Source organism: Hemitrygon akajei, chromosome 2 (assembly GCF_048418815.1).
Source record: "Hemitrygon akajei chromosome 2, sHemAka1.3, whole genome shotgun sequence".
Taxonomy (NCBI): domain Eukaryota; kingdom Metazoa; phylum Chordata; class Chondrichthyes; order Myliobatiformes; family Dasyatidae; genus Hemitrygon; species Hemitrygon akajei.
Genome location: NC_133125.1, coordinates 26,981,360 through 27,003,917, shown reverse-complemented (window position 1 = coordinate 27,003,917; position 22,558 = coordinate 26,981,360). Strand labels below are relative to the sequence as shown.

General features: G+C 39.0%; 1 protein-coding gene across 3 annotated transcripts in view; it reads left to right on the top strand.

Moving 5' to 3' along the window:
• Positions 1 to 22,558, top strand: part of dtwd2 (DTW domain containing 2) — a 135,499-nt gene that overhangs the window by 26,485 nt on the left and 86,456 nt on the right. For all 3 annotated transcript variants that reach the window (XM_073069078.1, XM_073069088.1, XM_073069070.1), the window contains exons 2-3: positions 10,926 to 11,016; positions 14,680 to 14,774. In XM_073069078.1, the coding sequence (XP_072925179.1) occupies positions 10,926 to 11,016; positions 14,680 to 14,774 (186 nt within the window). The remainder of the gene's footprint in view (positions 1 to 10,925; positions 11,017 to 14,679; positions 14,775 to 22,558) is intronic.

Sequence of the window (22,558 nt, the reverse complement as noted above, 5' to 3'; positions counted from 1 at the left end):
AACTCCTAGTGCTAATAGCAGTGTTCTCAATTTATGCTAAAGGGGATTCCTTGGGTTTCGATTCCATTTGTTTGTCAAAATAATTTGAACTGTTGAATTGGTACCATGGTAAAGCACAATTGAAACATTGCAAAGAATGTGAAGTACAGGTTGAGCTGATTTATGGATAGAAGATTGCATCTTTGTCATGTGAACAATAACTTGGGCTTATTCTCACAGAAAGCAGAAAACAAGGAGAGCAATGGTTTAGTTTATGACCCAAGTTGTATGGAGATATCTGGTAGGAAGAGGAAGAGAGACGCTAATGCAATTTGTAATCTACATCATTAATTGAAAGAGCTGGAGACTCTCAGTTCAGTCCCTTTGATGGTGAGAAGCATGGATAGTGAAGGTGATGCACCTGACCCCAAGGAATGAGGAAAAGTAGAACTTTTTTTGCATCTAATTTCTTGAAATCTTTGCACTATCATTGCATCTAATGCCTTGAGATCTGTGCATCTTTGCCATCATTGGCTACCCGTCATCAGAGGCCAGCTTAGAGCTGAAAACAGCATATTTCATGTGTGGGAAGCAATTGATAAGGCACTGTGGTAGCATAGTGGTTAGCGTGACACTATTGCAGACATTGGAGTTCAATTCTGACACCAGCGGTAAGGAGATTGTACGTTTTCCCAGAGACTGTGTTGGGTTTCCTCTGGTTTGCTCCAATCTCCTCCCACAGTCCAAAGATGTACTGGTTGGTAGGTTAATTGGTCATTGTGAATTGTCCTGTGATTAGGCTAGGGTTAAATAGGTTGGTTGCTGGCTGGTGTGACTTCCTTCCCAAACTACTGAATGTTTTCAAAAAATTGTGACATGACAAAAGTAGCAGAAAAGATATCTCCATGGTTTTCTCTAGTCTCTTTATCACCGACTGTATAACTAATGGTAGATAATCCTGAAATCCCATTTTGTCTCTAGTATATTGGTCTGTTTGCTGTCCCAATGTTCTGTGATGAGTTTATATCTGTTGATACTTAAACCTATCTGCACAGCAGAATTATTGCTGAGTATAATGAGAGATGATGGCTGGAGTCGTGAAGTTAGACATTGAAGAAATAAGACCCAAGTCGTCCATGCTGACCGAGTTATTGAATTCAACTAGTCCTATTTGGCTACCTCATACTGATAAAAATTATTTGACCAGGATGTGGAATGAAGTTGTTTGAAGTTTGAGTTGAAGGATATGATGGGAGAAGAGCTGATATTGCACCTCAAATTAGAAGAGAGGATCTTCATCTGGATGTGAACACAAATAATCGGACTGAGTAGTAGCATGTCTTTTACAGTAGAGGCACACTAGGGAAGTGCATCAGCAGGATACCAGTACGGACTAGTGGGGTGCAGTGTAGAAATAGAAAGGCTGAACTGGTTTGGAGACAAAGTGGAAAGTTATGGAATGCAGCTTGAGGCAAAGAAATATGGAAGTGGATATTGAGGATGGTATCCAGCCTCACAACTTCTGAACTGGGCCAATGATGTGAGCAGAGGAGGACCACATACAATTGGAAGGATATTTTAAATGAGACATAATTTGGATGGGGGCATGGTGGTGTCCAGAGGAAAATCAGATGTCAGGCAAGTTGAGCAAAATGCAAGATAGTGGAAAATTTGGCACTATGATGACAATGACATGTTTAAGTTTATTTCTGCCAGAAATCTCATTGGTTTTCAAAATAATGCAATTTGAATGGATCTAATGTAAGAATTTGATTTATCTATTAAAACATCAGGAATCTATCTGCATGATTAGGGACATAATAATATACTACAGTCATGAAATATACAATTTCAAACACAGGAGTTTTAGAATTATAAATAAATAGCTCAATAGTTCATAATCCCATGTTAGATCATTTGATTTTGAGGTTTATGTCTACTTCTGGAGTCTGTTATATGAAGGATTGGATTCCCGGATTAAAACGTATCATCGAACACCACATATGCAGCACAATAAGCATGAAAAATTTATCCAAGATTATTTCAAAATTTTCTTACTTGTTTTAAAAGAATTGAATGGAATTAAATTCACAGGCTTTGCAAAACCCTGAAAATATGGATACAATTCTCTGCCGCAGCATGTCACTCATGCTTCCTGTTGACTGTGGGATAAGTACAAACTTTTCCTTATCTGCTGACATTGATGCTGCCTGATGTCACCCCAATTGTAAGTGGCAAGGCTCCACTCCACGTTGGAGTGTTGCATGATTCATACTGTTACATAGGCGGTGAATAATAACATCCAATAAAGGATTGAGAAAAATCTTTGAAAGTTGTCAGACTTAATCACTTTGTAAAAATGTCAGGTGTTTTCAATCCATCTGAATATCCCTAGCATTCAGAAACATTGAAAATGAATGAGAAGATCTTGAGAAGAGATGGATGTTAAAACAATATTGAAAGCACTTAAAATGGATGGACAATAAATTCTCTTGACCTAATTTGAAAGAACTTTATTTCTCTTGTACTTAACCTTTCTACTTTGCAGCCGAAAAGAATGAGTTTGCTGTTCTTCTAATTTAATCTGGCAATTTATCTCTTTAACTGCTGGAGAGTTGCAAAAGTCCATGCTGTACCTCTTGAGTGTCTGATGAGTCTCAGGAAAAGCTTGGCTTAGAATGGTCAGTATGTCTGGGACATCCTCAAGCATGTGGAGTAGTCCACTGGTCCAGTGTTGAAATGGTGGTATTTTCTAACAAATTCCAGACCAAGACTTTTGTAAAAGCCGAAAGGTAATGTTACATTATGTATTCAATAGGGGTCAGTGTTGTGCTTTACCAGACCTTGCAGTTCCCCACATTACAGCTGCTCTCTATTCAAAATTGCCTTTCTGTTACTCTGTTTTTATCAGGTCTGAATTTTAATTTTTTTCTTTGAAAAATGTAAGTTAAATTAGGCAAGTTTGATTTTTAAAAGTAATTAAAGTATCTTTCATCAGTTAGGTTAATTACCGTTTCTGTGTCACTATGTGGGGAGAATCCTAGGAAATCTTGTAGCATTTACCCCATTGTGTCCAGGAAGGTTATTCTTGAACTTTGTTGTGTAAGATCTCCCTTGCAGCCCTATATTTGATGCAACTAGAATAAAATTAATCATAGAATTATATAAGATATTTTGCAATGTTTGTGTTTAGTGAACAGTTGTACTTTGGAGGGGGGAAGTTCTGGGTGATGGAGCATCTTTCAAATCTCGTAATTTGGTTAATCGCTGTTGTTTCTGTGTTAAAACTGAGAGGCTGCAACAATAGAAGAGATTATGTTTTTTATAAGAGAATCTTAGATGTGATCCGTGTACTACAATCGTTCAAGTAGATGCTAAAATCCTTTGGCACTGTGTGAAAAAGGGCACTGTGTTTTTCAGTGGTTTCTCAATATACTTTGAGCATTACTTCTAAAATAAAACATATTAACTGGTCATTTGTCTCATTATTATTTTGTGGGATATTTATCAGGTTATGTCCGCCAATTGAAATTGTGTACCTGATAGTCAATCTACTTCAAAAGTAATTCATTGAGAAAAGCACTTTGAGACATTTCAATGTGCTAATGTGAAATAAAAATGGAAATAGTGTTGTTTAATGTTGCGTCAAGCAGTTGTAGTTCAAATTTAATGTAGTAAACTGAATAGTGAATCACTCTGAGCTCTACTTCAACAATGTGACTTAACCTGAATCTCTGGTTCACAAAAGCAGAACGTATAAACCAGTTTGGTAGTTTCCCCCCCCATTTTCTGCTATAACCATCAGCACTGCAGTTCTTGCTAAAATTGTGTGAAGGTGTTGTACTGTATAATCATATATGAATCGAAACTACTGGAGATATTCCAAATGTATATCATGCAGCACTGTCGGAATTGGCTAAAGTTAGATTCAAGTGGATTTATCTGCGGCTCTGATACAATAGAATCAATTCTACTGAAATATTTCCAGCATCTGTTGCCTGATAGAAACATCTGTCTGGAGCCTCCAGCTGACATGTTAATTAGTTACAATTCTAATTTTGCAAATAGAATGAGTCATAATCATAAACAACTGCTAACAAGCCCTACCTCATTGTAGGTTTAACCTTTGCCGACCGCTACCAGTACTGTACCGCAACAGGTTCTACTTCAACCATTATTTCATTCTGTTGTTCGGAATGAGTTGCTTTCAAATTTGGAAGTGCTTATTTCTTGTTCAAAATAGGGAAGAGGAGCAATCCTAACATCTATTTGTAAGATAATTGAAGAAACATCACTGTGTATTGGCTATTTCTGCATGGGCTGAGGAGTAACTTGGGTGGGTTTAAACTAAAGCTGGTCAAGTATCCTTTCCCTACAACTCTGACGCACTTCAGATGTAGTACACATGCAGTGTTACAATAATTCCTCTTTGTGTCATCAAATGGAATTGAAAAGAGAAGTGGACTTACTTCATTATCCTCTCATCACAGTCCTTTAGTATTGGAAGTATCTGAGTGCCATTGTGAGTGCTGCATCTTGGCTTCTATGAATGGATGTGCATAAGCGACACGGAAACCTACGGAGTTTTGTGCTCAAGTGAATCAACATGCCAGGCGTGGCTCTTCCATCAATAGCACCTAGAGCCATCCTCTAACAGTGGCATTTGTTGTGCTTGTTATCACTGATCTTACAGTACTTACTCTTGGTTCTTATTCTGTTTTCGACTGCACCTCTTTTGCTGCCAATTGATAAGTGCTCTGCTTTCTCTTTGGTCAAGTGCAGGAGATGACAATAAAATTCTGATTGGTCAAACAAAGAGCAAATATTCATTTTGGGGAGGCCACTGACTGTACCTTCTCATCTGGTGGATTTGTGGCTTTGATTGTAGTAGTACTTTGTTGCAGTATATGGTTGAGCACAGGCAGAAGTTAGAAGCCAAGATAGAGGTGAGCGACTCTTATACCCCAGTGTTCATCCACCAGAGCGTTATTACGTCTGCAACATGCCAGTCAAGGTGGATTGCAAATCATTGATCCCGCTCAGAACAATGACCAAATTTTGCTTGAATATACTTAAAAAAGGCATTTCAGGAGTAAAGACATCTATGTATCTGTCACTGAAAAAAACTTAACTATACTCATGAGAGCTGAGAGAGAGGGATATAAAGGAAGTCTTCTGGAGTTGGATGTGTAACAGGAAGTAACTTAAACTAGATCATATGACCATAAGACAGAATTAAGTCATTCAACCATTCGAGTTTGAGTGGCTGTTTCAGAAGTCTCGTGTTAGACATAAATAAATATCAGAGCTGATTAAATATAATTAGAGATACAGTACTGGACAGGATGCTAGGAAATTATGTCGACATCAAAGTTCTAGTCTTTCCAGTGTATGTTAAGATCCTGCCAATGTATAAACACCAATTGTATCAACACCCGTGTGGGCTGATGAGACAAATGGCCTCCTTCCATCTTATAATTTTTTTGCTATGCAATGTCTATCGTTCTAGGTGCTGTTTAAGAAGTTAAGAAGGGATTTTTTAAAACAAACTTAAAACCTCAAGTCATTTATTTTAACTAAGTTTAGAAAATATTGAATTTCCATGTTTTCAAATATTAATATAAATAATGAAACTTACTGTCATAATGTTATAAACAATAATAGTAGTTGGCAGGCATTTTGATCTTGTCTCTATACACACTTTGACTTGTTTTAATTAATTTTGCCAAATCCTTATTATAAACTGGCCTTGGCTGTTTACGCTGAAGCTAACTTGTTAATATTGTTAATTTGGAGCAACTTTTCATTGTGTTAGTTCCCTCTTTTGTTTCATATTACAGTTAAAATAAATAAAATGATTTATTTAGTTGGAGGGAACTTTGGTTTGTTCAAGATTAGCTTTATTTGTCACATAAGCATTGAAATGCACTGTGAAATGCGTTGTTTGTGCCAAATCGAATCGACGAGGGTTGTGCTGGACAGCCTGCAAGTGGCACCATGCTTCCGGTGCCAGCTTAGCATGCCCTCAGCTCACTATTCTTAACCGAATGTGATTGTTACATGGAATGAAACCAGAGAACCTGGAGGAAACCCACACTGTCACGGGAAGAATGTGCAAAGTCCTGACAGGCAGCCGAGGAAATTGAACCCAGTTGGTTCTGAAATAGTGTTACAATAACCAGTACACCACCATCCACCCTTATGAGAATGAACTTATGGTAAAATGATCAATAATGATACATTAAATGAAACATCTTCTCATTTCTACGCTGCTCACCCATGTAAATAGATGATATGTGTTAGTTGGAGCGCACAGCATAGGATTTGTACTTAGCCATTATTCTTGAGGAATAAAATTATTCCACCTTATAAATTGCTCTAGTGTGTAGGAGGAGGTAATCAAAGATTTGAAATGATGGGAATTAACTGACTGATGCAAATTTTTTCTTCACTGGCTGGATAATTTGAAATGTCACACAAATCAGAGTGGAAGAAGATTTTTATTCAGAATAGAAAATTTTGAGGGAAAGCCTAGATGCTCTTCTATTATATGAGTGATTGTCTGTTAAGAAAACCACCTGATAGTTGACGGTCACAACCACTCACCTGCATTGATAAAGGACACAACAAAGAAACATTGCTGGCATTTGCATGTCAATTACCTGAGAGGAAGTAGGAGTTAGAAAAATAAAGCAAATTTTAAAAAATTATGATCAGCTTGCACCTTCATATAATTGTTTACTCACAACACCTCTGTCTTATAGGCTGGTGTTCTTGGAAAACCATGATATGGGCATTGTTTAGCAAAGTCACCCCCCCCCCCCCCGCCCCGAAATGCCATGAGTGAACTATCCTACTCAGTTGACCGGTTGCACTGAGAAATCTCTGGAGGCAGTGTACCGACATAATAGCAAGGAGATTCTATTTTCCATTGGTATGGCTAGGGGCAGGCTTTATCTGGGGGCAGGCAGTTAGAAGGATTGGCAAAGGGTAAGTTACTTTGCCAATCTGTCCACCCTCTAATGAAAAGCAATGCTAAATTACTCCTTTTACTGCTTGTCAGTAAGACCAAAAAACTGATGTCAGAAAGGGTAAGATGAGGGAACACACACTAGTCCTTCTGGGGGGATCAGAAATGGAGAATAAACGATTTCAAGTTCCTGGGTGTCAATAGCTCTGAGGATCTAACCTCGACCCAACATATTGATGCAGCTACAAAGAAGGCACGACAGCAGCTGTATTTCATGAGGGGTTTGAGGAGATTTGATACGTCTCAAAAAACACTCAGACTTCTACATTCTAACTGGCTGCACCACCATCTGGTATGGGGGGGGGGGGGGCACTGCACAGGATTGAAGTAAGCTGTGCAGAATTGTAAACTTAGTCGACTCCATCATGAGCACTAGCCTCCATCGTACACAGAACGTCTTCAAGGAGCGATCCCCCAGAAAGGCAGTGTCACTAGCTGTACCACTATTGATAGAATTTTGTCATTTATTTCCTTGGCTTTTCGAATAGCAAGATGCTTAATTGTCTATCTTAGATTAGTAACAACACTGGCCTTGCTGCCAAGCGCTTCCACTCAGTTAATGATTGATTGATGCAGTGCAGAATAGGCCCTTTTGGCTCTTCGAGCCAAGCTGCCAGCAGCCCCCAATTTAACCCAAGCCTAATCGCGGAGCAATCTACAAAGAACAATTAACCTACTAACTCGTACATCTTTGGACTGTGGGAGGAAGTTGAAACCCACACATTCCATGGGGAGGACAAACAAACTCCTTACAGAGGATGCCAGAATTGAACTCCAAACTCCGATGCCTTGAGCTGTAATAGTGTCACACTGACCGTGGCACAGGATCGTTGCTGAAACTGTAGGGGTGGGCTGAACCTTCAGATGAGATACTAAAACCAAAATCCGACTCATGTGACATTGAAAACAACACAAAGCTATTGAAGAAGAGGAAGTCCAAGACTCTTAGTCAACATTCTGCCTCAATCAGTGCCACCAAGATGACTGAAGCACATTGGGCATCAGGTGCCGAGGTAGCAGGGCCACTATCTCACAGCTCCAGTGATGACAATTTGATCCTGATCTCAGATTCAGTATGTTTGGACTTTGGACCTTTCACCTGCACCACGCAGCTCTCCCCAGTTCCCTCCCCATTCCAAAGAAAGTATGAGTTGGTAGATTAATTGGCTGTTATAAATTGCCCCTAGTATAGGTGAGTAATAGAATCAGGGGGTCCTTAATGTTAATAAGGAAGAACTGGCTACAGGGAAAATGAGATTGCTCTGTGGCCCAGCATAGACTCCAATGACTGTGTCAAAATGTCCTCTTCTGTTGTAAAAAAATATGTAACATGAAACATCCTTCCTATAATGGGGTGAGTAGAACTGTATGCAATACTCCAGATGCAAGACCAGAAGAAGCTGCAGAATATTGTGAACGTAGCCCAGCACATCACACAAACCAATCTTCCATCCTTGGACTCACTTTACACCACATGCTGTCAGAGCAGTGCTGCCAGGATAATCAAGGACAAGATCCACCCAGTCAACACACTTTTTGTCCCACTTCCCTCCGGGAGAGGGTTCAGGAGCATGAAGATTCGTATGGCCAGATTTGGAAACAGCTTCTTTCCAACTGTGATAAGACTGCTGAACAGATCCTGACCCAGATCTGGGCTGTACCTTCCAAATATCCAGACCTGACTTGCACTACCTTACTTTCCCTTTTCTATTTTCTAATTATGATTTATAATTTAAATTTTTATTATATTTACTTTGATTTGTACTTCAGGGAGCGCAAAGCGCAGAAACAAATGTCACTGTGATGATTGTACGCTCTAGTATCAATTGTTTGGTGACAATAAAGTATAAGAATGCAGCCTAAGAAAACTGTGCTGCTTCAAGGAGTGCTATATGAGGTCATTCATACACTCAGCCATTAAGCTCTATAATAAGTCAACCTATAGCCGGGAAAGTGATGACCTCCTCCTGTTAGACTGTTTGAGGTAACTTAATTTTTATTCTTTCTTTTCTAATATTTGTATATCTGTGCACTTGTAATGCTACTGTGACACTGTAATTTCCTTTGGGATCAATAAAGTATCCATCTATCTAACTCGATAGTTTGTAATGCGCCATTGTTACGTACCCGTGGGTATCTTGTGCCTGTCACATGACCATGATGTAATTGAGGCTATGCTGGGCATGATGTAATGGTCTTGTGATGGTGGAGTGACATAATTTTCTCGCCAGTGAGAGGTCATGTGATTGTTTTTTCCAACAGGGTATAAAAGGAGAACCCCTCCCTGGGACGCAGGGCAGTTTGTGGTTGAATTCACCAGTGACTCCGTTCTGCTGCGTATTTGATGTTATGACGCAGTTTTGTTTTAAAGTGGAGTTTTATTTTCTGCCTTAAGTCTCAAAGGTTATTGCCGGCAGTTTTGCTACAATACTGCCAGTTCAGTCCAGTCGGAGAGTGAAGATTTATTGAAGTTAGGAAAGTTGATGTCAACGGTGAAACAGGTTCGACCTTGTTTGATCCTCATTTGGAAGGAATTAGTCATCTGTACCCATGTTAGTCCCTGCTGTAAGAGCAGAAAGGACTGGGGCAGTGAGTTTCGTCAAGGAAATGTCAGTGCCTTTAAGCCGTTTTATTTTCTTCATCATAAATCCTTCGGGCAAGGCATACTTCGGCTGGGATCAGCAGTAACGTCACAAAAGAGAATTTATTACCTCAAGGAAAGTCTCTCCTAAGTGACTGTGTAAAACATTTGGACTTTCGCATTACTACTTTTAAGAACTGTTTTCGCATTATCGCTTTGAGAACTGTTCGAGCTGCCGTGCAGCAGCCGACTTCCGGTTAAGTTAGTCATTTGTTTACTTTTGGGGTTTTTTTTAGCAGTGTTTAATAAATGTTTTATTTGTTATAAAAAACCTGTCTCAATTATATATTCATTGTTGCTGGATCGTAACAGCCATGTCGTGTGACGTACGTGAACATGTTCTTGCCATGGCCATGATTGTCCTTGGCAAAAGTTTCTACAGAAGTGGATTGCCATAACTACCTTCTGGGCAGTGTCTTTACAAGATGGGTGACCCCAGCCATTTTCAATACTCTTCAGAGATTTTCTGGCATCCGTGGTTGCATAACGAGGACTTGTGATGTGCACCAGCTGCTCGGATGACCATTCACCACCTGCTCCCATGGCTTCACGTGACCCTGATCAGGGGGCCAACCAGGTGCTACACCTTGCCCAAGGGTGACCTGCTGGCTAGCGAAAGGAAGGAGCACCTTATACACCTCCTTTGGTGGAGACGTATCTCCACCCCAGCATCCTGCAGCCTGACTAGAGGTTAACAAAGCTGCACCATAATTTCATGACTTTTGAACTCAATGCCTTGACTAATAAAGGCTTGCTCCCACCCTCCTGCCTTCTTAACCAGCCTATCATTCTGTGTAGCAACTTTCAGGGAGCAATGAACTTGGACCCCAAGATCTCTCTGCTCATCAACACCATTGAGGGTCCTGCCCTAACAATGTGCAGTCTCTTTACATCTTTAAGTTATCTGTTTATTTTCCACTGATACTGCCTAAGCTGCAGAGCGTTTCCGGCATTTTCTGTTCTTGACTCACATTGTTTGATTTTTTTTGGCATATTCCCTGTATGCAATATTAATTATGCTTCAAATACAGTATATTGCCATTTTCTTTAAAGTGCCCGGAGGCACCTTCAATATGTGAAAGTTACAATATATTTTATTGAAATAATATATAAAATGCTAAGCCGTAGCTCAACAAAGTATGTAATATAGAATGATGAGTGCTTTTAAAATATTATGCATAGGCTTTAGTGCTTCTATAGCTTGGTGTTAAGAGTTACTTTTTGGTTGAGTTTGACTTTATACACTTTGACTAAAATATGTCTTTCTCATTGCAGCCGTCCTCAGAAGGTTTGTCTTTGCCCATTCCTGCCAGTTCATCCACTGAATGTTTCCACATGCCTGTACATAGTTCAGCATCCAGCAGAGGTGAGTAAAGTTGTGCGAAGAGAAATAAGTCAGAAATAAGACATAGGGCTGTGAGAAAGGGCAAGAGGAAACCATGATTAGTTCAGCTTCTCCAGGATAGGGTGTAGGGTGTGCGCATTTTAATAACTGGTTTCGTTATCCGTTGCCAGTTATGTTTGATTATTCTCACAATATATTCTCTGTTGCAATGACCTACAGTATTATTAACCACTTCCAGAGAATTGACATTATTTACGTTGTTAGCTATTTTGAGGCAAACTTAGAGAGAAAATATTCAACAGAAGAGTTTAACAAGCCTTTGAAGGTGAAGCAGAATTTAAATGAAAACAATATATTTTGGACAATTTTGAAGAAATTAGGGTAATTATTTGCTCAGCATTAACTGTAAGATTTGTCAATACAGTGGTATCTCCTTGATGAATTAAAGCAAAGTACTTGAGTACAGATACGTATCAGACTGAAATTATCCTGGGCTATGGCACAAAATCTGGTAGTAAGTCGTTTATGTTTGACATTGTCTAGAGATGTTATTGAAGAAAAAGTATTTGGTTTTCAAGGAATAGGCAGTACCTTTAAAGAAAAACCATCAAGCTTCATTCTCCTATTGCTTGTGTTAGTCAGTCAGATGACCTTGTAGTTCAGTCGCTGCTTCTCTTCAAAAGAACAGTATGTATTCCTGCTCCGTCCAAATGTTGCTGAAGGGACAGCCAGGTCGCCTACAGGTAAACTTCTGCCAGTACTGCTCATTACAGAAAGTGAGCAAAAGCATTTGAGGTGACCCAGTTTCTGACTTTTCTCCCTCTGCTCCTTTCTAAGGAATATACAATGAATATTAATGCACTTGCTGCAACCTTTTGACGCGATACATGACAGGACTAGCAAAGTTTTCAGATTATCTTCTCATTATCATGCAAGCAGCGATGGACCTCTGTGCAATGTCCTTCCCCACCCCCCACCACACTCCTTGAACAACAGGGAATTTCATACAGTGAGTGAGTCTAGAACTATAAGGCACAGCCTCATAATAGAGGAATGCCTATTTAGAACAGAGCTGAGAAGGAATTTCTTTAGCCAGAGGGTGGTGAATCTGTGGAACTTATTGCCGGGGTGGCTGTGGAGACCAAGTCATTTAATGTATTCAAAGCAGAGGAGGATGGGCTCTTGGTTAGTTAGGGTATCAAAGGCTACAGGAAGAAGGCAGGAGAATAGGGTTGAGAGGGATAATAAATCAGCCAAGATGGAATGGCAGACCAGACTTGTTGAACCGAGCGGCCTAATTCTGCTCCTATGTCTTACAGTCTTATGGGAATCAGAACTAACTGCAGAAGCTTGAAATCTGGCAGTGATCATGCTGTTAAATATTAAAGGGAGGCACTCGCATTCTCACTTTCTAGAAATAATCTTTCTTGGCAATCGTTTGACACGGATGTTACCTACCACTTAGTAACCTTGTCTTTGATATTGTCCTAGTCTTGCGATACAGAATGTGGAAATTGTGAATGGAACTGTACGCTGCCATTATTAGGAAGCATCATTCTGCTCTGAGGCAATGCTGCATATTCAGCAATGCTTTCAGAAAAAAGTCCGTTCTCTTGGATGGACATTGAAGATTTCCAGCTGCTGTCTTGAACAGAAAGGATATATCCTAATGCCCTGGCATGTAATCATCCTTGAATCACTATAATTAAAATTGATTATTTGGCCATTTGTCATGTTGATTGTGGGAGTACGAATGTGTTGCCCAATTGGTTTTCTCCTTTGTTAAAATAACTGCACTACCCAAGTACTTCATTGGACATAAAGGTTATAAGAAGCTTTATATCAAAGTTAGTCTTTCTGATGGATGAAGCAGCTGAAAATTGGTGGGCCTAGAGCAGTCTTGTACCTAATGTAACCACAGCCTACCTCTTTGGTGCTATGAGACTTTGGAAACATTTTGAACCAGTTCCCATTGACTCAGATTTTATTTTCTCTCCTTTATGCTAAGGACTGCTAAATGTTGCAATATAATAAAACTGCAGGTGTTCAGCTCTGAAACAGAAACAGAAATGATGGAAGAAGTCATCCCAACAAGCTGCATATGTGGAAAGAGAAAACAAATCTGTTTTACTTAGGACATGCCAAGAATGTACACTTTACATTTATACTTCCTGGTTTGTTCAGCAAGTCCCACTTTAATCAACATCCCCCAGACTTAGCAACAGCAGCAACACATTACACAAGCAGAGGAGCACAATTTTCCATTAATTTCACTGGATTTCTTTTGTTATGCACATTACCCTCCCTCACCTTCACTGAAACTTGGACCAATTTGTTTTCTTTCTTCCTCTCTGTTTTCTGATGAAGGGTCTATGACCTGAAACATTAACTGTTTTCTCCTCCCACAGATGCTGCTAATTGGCTGAGCTCTTCCAGCATTTAACTTTTAGTTTCAGCCAAATGTTGATGTCAGATTACTCACAACTCACCTTCTGATTTCAGGTGTTTTATCACAAATTGCAAGGTGGCAGAAAGTACTTCAGCCTTATGTTTTGCACTGACACCATACTCCACTATCATTGCAGATGGGACTATTCATGGAATAATCTCGCCTCAATAGCTCTTTAATAGTTTGTTACCATTCAGGAACAGGTATTTCAGGTCTACGAATGTAATCTGTTGGTTGTGGGTCTGCTCAGTGTGCATATGATCCTGTATTATAACCTCAACAGGTTAGCATCCCACTTTCAGGTGCATTTGTTGCTTCTCTTTTTGAGTCAGTGTTAGTCCTCTGACTTGACGGCAACAATAGTGGAAAACAAATAAGAAAAGTGGAAATATATGGATACCACTCTGCTATTCACAATCTATATCAACAGTTGGGATAAGAGAGCCAATATTATATTTCCAAGTTTGCTGACTGTGCCAGTTAAACTGGGATTGTGAGTACAGAGGGGAATATAAAGAAGCTTCAGGAGAATGTGATCAAATTGAGTGAGAGATGAGAACACAACAAACGGAATAGAATGTGGAAGAACTGTTAGCTCACTCATTTTTGTACACGTAGCAGAATGCCAGAGAATTTGTACTTTGGTTAGAGATGGGTGCTGTTGAACGGGACAAAAATGTGTTTGTACGGAAGTCCACCATGCAGTTGCAACAATTAATTAGAAGGCCAAATAGTATCTTAGCCTTTAAGGTGATGGGATTTGTTTTCTTTATGAATATGCCATATTCTGAAGTTACAAGTTACGGTAGGATATGGTCCTGTTGCTACTAGTAACCAGTAGTGCATGCAGATCAACTGAGTTGGACTTTGACTTTAAATTTATTCAGATGGGGTAGGTAGCAACACAGTGGAATGTTGCCTCAGTTTAAAGATTGATGTTTTAGATCAGGGTTTCCAGTCTGGGATCCATGGACCCCAGACATGGTAAGTTTCTGTGGCATAAAAAAGGTTGGGAACCTTGTTCTAGATAAAGGCCAAATTGTGATCTTGTATACCATTTCTCTTGTGAACAGTTGAATCTGCAACAAATTGGTTGAGAAGGTTGTCATCCTCATCTTCAGGGAAAACACTTGATGTTCAACAGCCCAGATAGATTTTGTATGAATGAGTTCAAGAAAGAAGCTGGCAAATTACAAGGCCCAAACTCCTAATACAGTTCTATTTTCTTAATTCAGGAGAGTCGAGTACTGCGGACTGTACCTCTGTTGGCTGCCTGTCTTCCAGCTGACAAATGTAAAGTCTTTATTGGACGGCGTTTTAATGAGGACAGGTAAAGATTTATACTATTTATATGCTGTGTATTCCTATATTGTACCTTTTGATGTACTGGCAGAAAAGTTCTTTTGGACTTCTCAATCTAATTTAAAGCTTGGTAAATTCATGGGTTTTCTATTTTTTTTGTATTTTGAAAATACAGTAAAGTTTAATAAAAAGGATGAGGAGTACAAGTAATATGACCATCAAGAAACTGAACAATGTGTACAATTTAAAGACATGAATATCATTGGTGGCCTTCCAGAATATTGGGAAATATATTTAGTTTTATCGAGTACTCACCCAAAATAGCTGTTGAAATAGTATTGACGTGGTGTACTTCTTTTGTCATACTACATACTCACACAATGCTGGCAGCTATAACCTTTTATATGTACGGACTAAAAATCCTCAATGATTGTAACTGTATTGATGCTATATCATCTATTAGTTCATAAACCTATACATGTTACAAATATCAGCAAAGGGAATCATAAGGATGAAACAAGATTCTGGTGTTGGAGGTTTTTCTAATTCACTTTTGCTGCAACTTGAATCAGCAAGAAGATTTGATAGCCTGCATCTCCTGCAGATCTCTGGTACAGCTGAATGCTTTTTTAATCAACTTTCAGTGAGATAAGAATGATTTTCTGTTTGTTTTATTTGTTCCAATTGGGCATTTTATCGTTGTACTGAAAAGAGCTCAAGTCCCCACTTGGGCATTTCTGGAAAAGGAAATTATGTTGAAGAAGAAAAATGTTTACAGATAACATACTTCTTTGTAAATAGCCAGGCCCATTTGAATTCATTTTGTTATTTTCTTGAGAATGACTCCAAATAAAACTTATTTGTAATTATTCATTCTAATTGTAATATTTCTCATGATATTGCCCAAGGAAGTTACTGGTGAAGTAATTAACAATTATACACTAACAATAAAACCCTTTAGAAAGGGCAATGTGAGATCTTTTTTGAGAGGCAATGTATCAGATTTTTTTTGCTTTCAAAATAAATTTGTTAATTGCCCCATATTAAAGACTTACTGTATGCATTAGTATGCATATTAGTTTCATGTTCTCAGTATAAGCGAATTAAAGCATAGTTACTCAAAATAATTTCAACCCCTTTCTTAGATTTTTTTTTTAGCCAATGTGTCTCTAAAGTAAAAAAAAATGAAGACATGGTAATGGTTTTTCTCTGATTGTATACTTCAAGAAGGTTTCCAAAATTCTACTCCGTGTTCAAATTTTTGTAAAATGGAATTGGGTAAAATTACAGTCTGAGAAAGACAAGCTTAAGTTTTGCAGTGTGATGTATAAATAAGTCTTTACATGAGCATATTCTACCAACTTTGGAATTCTCATTATAAATAATAAGGCACATCTGTTGTAATCAGTCTCTCACAGCTAATCTCCTTTGAAGTAAAAAAAAAGAAATATAATTTTAACAAGCTTCTAATTTTAACATCCATGTCATTTTCAAATCATTTGAAAATGCAGACAGCTCCTTAACAGTATCCTGAGGAGAAAAACACTTGAAGTTTCACTCAACATACTGATTTTTTTTTTGGAGATTACCCATATTTTATATGACAATGAGCAGACATGAACACACTTGAATTCTTGTTAATTTGGAAAATACACTTGCTTGTGTTCACTGATCTTCAATTTACAACAACACTGCCTCTCCCCAATACCACCATTCCTGTTTAGTTTTTGCACGCTTTAGCAGACTACGAGTTAATGGGGGTGAAATGGTTTAAGTGTGGAAATAGCCACACTTATGCACTGCAACATTAAATGCTAGTGGTTATACTCCTGACCAATAATCCAAAGACTAATGAGATGGAAATTTGATCATAGCAACAGGGGCAATTTAAATTTGATTAACTAAATAAGTATGGAATATAAATCTAGAATTATTAACAGTGACTTTGAGAGTACTAGACTGTTAGATAACACGCCTGATTCATTTATATACCCTGTGGATGTAACCTGTCATTATTGTCTTGGAGCTTATTTGTGATTTCACATCCAGAGCTATATCATTGACTTTTAGCTACTCTCTGAAATGTCTTATTAGACTTCTACAAGAAATAGGCAGGTTGGAGAGAGGAGGTTTGTATCAAATGGAGTTAGTTGAAGCCTACTATATTCTAAGAGGTCTTGACATCTGCTTTTTTTCACCTTTATCCCTCCCTTGGGCTTTGTGTACTTCACCAGTCTGGAGTTGTGAAAGCTATGCTGGGAATGGAGTTAGCTATGTCCTTGAAGAGACTAAGATATACTCTTTTAATCCACTACAAGGAGCCTCTCTGAGACAACATCTTGGGCCATGCTGGAAGAAGCAGTATGGTCAAAGGACAGGTGACTGCTTTCAAGTCATCAAAAGATCTTACTGTAAGCAGAAGAACAGGACCACAATGGAACTTAATCCAGACAAATGTGAAGTAATGTGCTTTGGGAAGACCAGTTTTGATAGGGCATCTTGCATAAATATAAGAGTCCTAAGGAGCATTGATGCACAGAGACACTTTGCTGTAAGTCCATGGCTCTCTGAAAGTAAAGAGAAATTGGATAAGGTAGTGAAGAAGGCATTAGGTATGCTTGCCTTCTTAGGCAGAGGCATTGAGGAAAGAGTTGGCTATGTTGCAGTTGTACAAAGCATTGGTTAGACCACACCTTGGAGAGCTGTGTACATTTCTGGTCACCACATTGCAAGAAGTGTGTGACAGCAATGGTGCAGAAGAGGTTCTCCAGAATTTTGCCTAGAATGGAGGGCTGCACTTATAAGGTGAAATTGGATAGGGTGGAAGCCAAGGGGTGACCTGATGGAAGCTTACAGAATTATAAGGAGGGGGCCTTGAACTGAAGGACACCCACATTTAAGAGGCAAGGGTTTAAAGGAAATCTAAGGGGGTAAGCTTTTCACACAGACTGGTAGTTATTTGGAAAGTGCATGTGGTAGAAGCAGAACAATTCAATGTCTAAATGACGGACATGTACATGGATAGGAAAGATATAGAGGGATATGGGCCTCATTCAGGAAAATGGGATAAACGTAGATAGGCGTCATGGTCAACATGGGCGAGATGGGCTGAAAAGGCCCGTTTGCTGTACGCATTTCTGATACCATTTTATTGAAGAGGTTAGGCACCATTATTGTCAAAGCATGGAAGAGTATTATAGTCTGCATTAAAACAGAAATAGGTCAGGCAGCATCTCTGGAAAAATAAACAGTTAACATTGTAGATCATAATGCTCTTAAATCTGTTGCACTTTCCACAGATTCTGCTGACTTGCTGAATGTTTCCAGCATTTTCTGAACAGAAGAGATTCTGCGGATGCTGGAAATCTTGAGCAACACACACAAAACGCTGGAGGAACTTCGCAAGTCAGGCAGCATCTATGGAAATTAATAAACAGTCAACATTTTGGCTAAGAACCATTATCAGCACTGGAAAGAAAGCAGACAGAAGCCAGAATAGGAAGTTGGGGGGAGGGGAAGGAGTACAAGTTGGCAGTGATAGAAGAGGGCAGGTAAGGGGTAAGTGGGTACATACACCCTCCTTCACTAGTCCAACGTACAGAATAATTATTAGGCCATGAAAGCAGCAAATTGAAGTCCTTCCAAATTATTTATATTTATATGTAATTATAAAGTTTATTGGCTTTAGATTATTGTATTGAATGACAATAGTAATTATTTTGGTAGATTCTTAGAAAGTTGAGTTTAGTTTTCTTCAAAGTGTTAAGTGGAGTTATCATCACAATTGCATGTTCCTGTACTTGCTGTTCAATGCTTAGTGTAGAATCAGTTGTATGCCAGTATTCTCATTGTACAGCCAATTAGTGGTACATACTATTAATGACCAGATGGATGAAAAAGTCATCTAGTACATATTAATAGAGAAAAGAAACTGACTTTTCACAAAAAAGCTGTTGTTTTATTAGAAAATTTAATATTTTTTTGCTATGACATGAAGTAAAATGTTGCAAAGTTTCTTTAACCTACAAGTAAAGAGCCATGTTAAAATGATGTAACATATGGCTCTTTCAACTGCCATTCCTTTATCCTTCATTGTTCTCTTTGTCTTAGGAGGGGGTAATTTGGAGATAAGTTCTATAGAACATAATTATAAGGAACTTCTATTTCAAGGCTAATTAAACACTCACCAGGAGACTAATGAGTGATTTCACCCACCCTCTACAAGCACAAGAGGTCTTCCATGTCGTAGAACTTGTCCCACTTTTAAAGACTTGCTGTTAAGCTGCTGTACTGTGCATTTTTGTCAACCTGTCATACGGGCAGATGACTCTGCTGGAAGCGAAATTTCCAAAACATAATTCAACTGTTATTACATCTCTGTGATAGTCCTCAATCAGTCCATGCATATCTTAGTTCATTTAAACAGAATTTATTGATTGTTTAAAAGATCTCAAAAGTTACATGCAACATTAAAGCTATTTAATGCTGAATATAGCTTTTCACTGGGAATATTGGATCATAATATTGCTATTCGTATTGTCAGAATGTAAGGAAATGCACCAAGATAAAGGTTCCCTTTGGCTTTTTAGTACATAAAAAAAATGTTTTTGCATGATGATTTCTTTGTCTTCAGATGACTTTAAAAGATTGTATGAGCAGTGAAAGAAATGAGAAATTACATAATGTTTGGATTTTGGCAAACAATGACTTTCAACTGACCAGAACAGAACAATATGATAATTGTTTTCTTCGGGTGCTCTGTTTTCTCCCTCAGTCCAAAGATGCACCAATTAATTAGTCATTGTAAGTTGCCCCATGGCTGGGCTAACGTCAAATCGGGTTGCTGGATAGTGCAGCTCAAAGAGCTGGGACAATCTATTCTGCGCTGTATCTCAATGAATAATTAAATAAATGGGGAAATGAATTTCATTAAAATTTATGACTAAAATTTATTATCTTTAAAACAAACTATGTATTTTTGAATTATAGAAAATCCAGCAGTCAATTTGCACACAGCAATGTGACAATGATTGAAAATTTGAATGAAGTTGGTCAAAGCAAAAAACTGATGAAAATTTCTTAGAGTAGTAATATAGGATCTGACCGGGTTACTGGAATCTTGGTTTAAATGATATTTCTACTTATGGATCATGTTATGCTTTGCAACTCCAAAAACTAACGGAAAGAAAACATGAGAGCTGGGATAAATGTGTCTATTTTTACTGTAATGAGGCGTGCACTTATGATGTGGTGGCGTAATGACATATGCTATTCATGTACTTTTACATATAGCCTGTAATAAATTATGTAAACAACAAAGAATACTTAATCAAACTCTATATTTACAATATTTGCCAAATATTACCGAAGTGCAAAATACACAATATTCCTCCCTGTTTAGCTATATACTCCAACTCAATATAAAATGCATCTCAACTTATACACAGAGTATGCTATATAATACAACTACTATACAGACATCCAAAGTATTGTAAATTTAAAATTGTCCCATTGAGGCCTACAGATTTAATCACTGTGAAGGATTTCTGACTCTCGTGGGATACTTCTTTCCTGAGGTGGTGGTGGGAGGGGGGTGGGGGGGGGGTGAATGGAGGTGGTCACTCTGCTCGACAGGTGAGACCTCTGGCTGTGAAACAATCTCAGGTTCGAGACCTCCACCTAGGTAGTTGTGGGATTTGACTCTGGGAATGCAGGAGGTTTTTCTGATGGTTCTGGACACCTTTCTTCTCTAACAATTGACTCTGCTGTCTCGAGAGATCAATGTGCCAGCTCCATGTGGTGTCACTATGCATGAGAGTGGTCTGGTTCTGTCTTTAGTCTTTCCAAGTGCCCACTTTTGATCACCTCTGCAGACCCAATCCAAGACTGCTTGTTGAACCACCTTGTTTGGGGAGCCCTCAGTTTGTCTCAGCTGTTTGTCTTGCACACTCCTGAGACTACGTTTCGGCAGATCAAAATGGGAGCACAAGGGGCAACCCAGGAGCAGCCTACCTGGTGAGTTGTTGGTTGTGAAGTGTGCTGCATTGCAACATGCAAGGAGGAAATTGGCAAGTGACTGATTCAGTGTTAGTCTAGTATGTTCTGTTAACATTGCTCACAATGCGTTCTTTAGAATTTGGGAAATCTTTCTACCAAACCATTTATAGCTGGGTGTTACAGTGCAGTTGTAAAATGTCTTATTCCACTCATTTTCAGGAATGACAAACTGTTACACAACAAACTGTGGTCCATTGTCACTGACTAAGTGTTCTGGGACACCAGTGCTTGAGAATAGGTTTCTCAAAACAGCAGCAGTGTGCGAGGTTGTAGTGGAGGCTATTGGGAACACTTCCGGCCTCTTTGTATCTGCATCCACTACTGCCAAGGAATTTGTAATCATGGAAGTATCCAGCAGAATCCACGTGAATCCTTTGCCAGGGCAATGCAGGCCACTCCCAGGGATGGAGAGGCGCTACTCTTGGGATCTTCTGTACACGTTGGCATCCCGAATAGTACATAGCAAGTTGCTTGATCTACTGATCTATCCCGGCAACCAGACAATGCTTCGAGCCAACACTGTTATTTGATCATGCTTGAGTGACTGGCATGTCGCTGCTCCAGTACTTTAGCTCTCAGCTTGGATGGTACAACTCTCAATTCCCACATAAGGCAATCCCCATCAAGGGTAAGTTTATCTCAGCTCTGGTAAAAATGGGGGAACTTTAATTTCTGCTACCCATTACAGCCATTTTGGATTGCCATGGAGACCTGAGACAGTGTGGGGTCTTTTCTGGTTTCCTTTTGGATCATCTCTGCTGTTATAGGGAGACTTGATTTGCATTAGGGAGAAATCTTCAAGAAGAGTGTCCTCTTTTGTAAGTTTTTCAAGTATTTCCTTTTCCAAGGGTAAGCTGGACAATCCATCAGCATTTCCAAAGTTCAAAGTATTTTATTATCAGATTACGTATATGTCACCACATACAACTCTGAGGTTCATTTCTCTGCAGGCATACTTAGCAAATCTGTAGAACAGTAACTATAACAAGATCAATGGAAGATCAACTAGAGTGCAAAAGACAACAAACTGTGCAAATGCAAATATAAATAAATAGCAATAAGTAATGAGAACATGAAATAACAAGACAAAAGTCCTTAATGTGAGATCATTGGTTGTGGGAACATCTCAATGGCTGGGCAAGCGAGTGTAGTTATACCCTTTTGTTCAAGAGCCTGATGGTTAGACTATAAGACAGAGGAGCAGAATTAGGCCATTCAGCCCTTCGAGTCTGTTCCACTATTCCATCATGGCTGATCCTGGATCCCACTCAACCCCCTACACCTGCCATCTCACCATATCCTTTGATGCCCTGACTGATCAGGAAATGATCAACTTCCACCTTAAGTATACCCTCAGACTTGGCCTCCACCACAGTCTGTAGCAGAGCATTCCACAGATTCACACCTCTCTGGACAAATAAATTCCGTCTTACCTCCATTCTAAAAGGTCACCCTTCACTTTTGAGGCTATGCCGTCTAGTTCTGGATACCCCCACCATAGGAAACATCCTCTCCACATCCACCCTACCTAGTCCTTTCAACATTCAGTAAGTTTCAATGAGATCCCTCCAGGGTAATAACTGTTCTTGAACCTGGTGGTGCGAGTCCTGTGACTCTAGTAGCTCCATGATTACAATAACTTCCATGATAAGTAGTCCTCTTGAATTCAATTTTGTAATTGTGTCCTCCAAGAAACAGAGCCCATCTCTGCATTCGTGCAGCTGCTGTTATTGGAACATGCTTCTGTGGATTGAA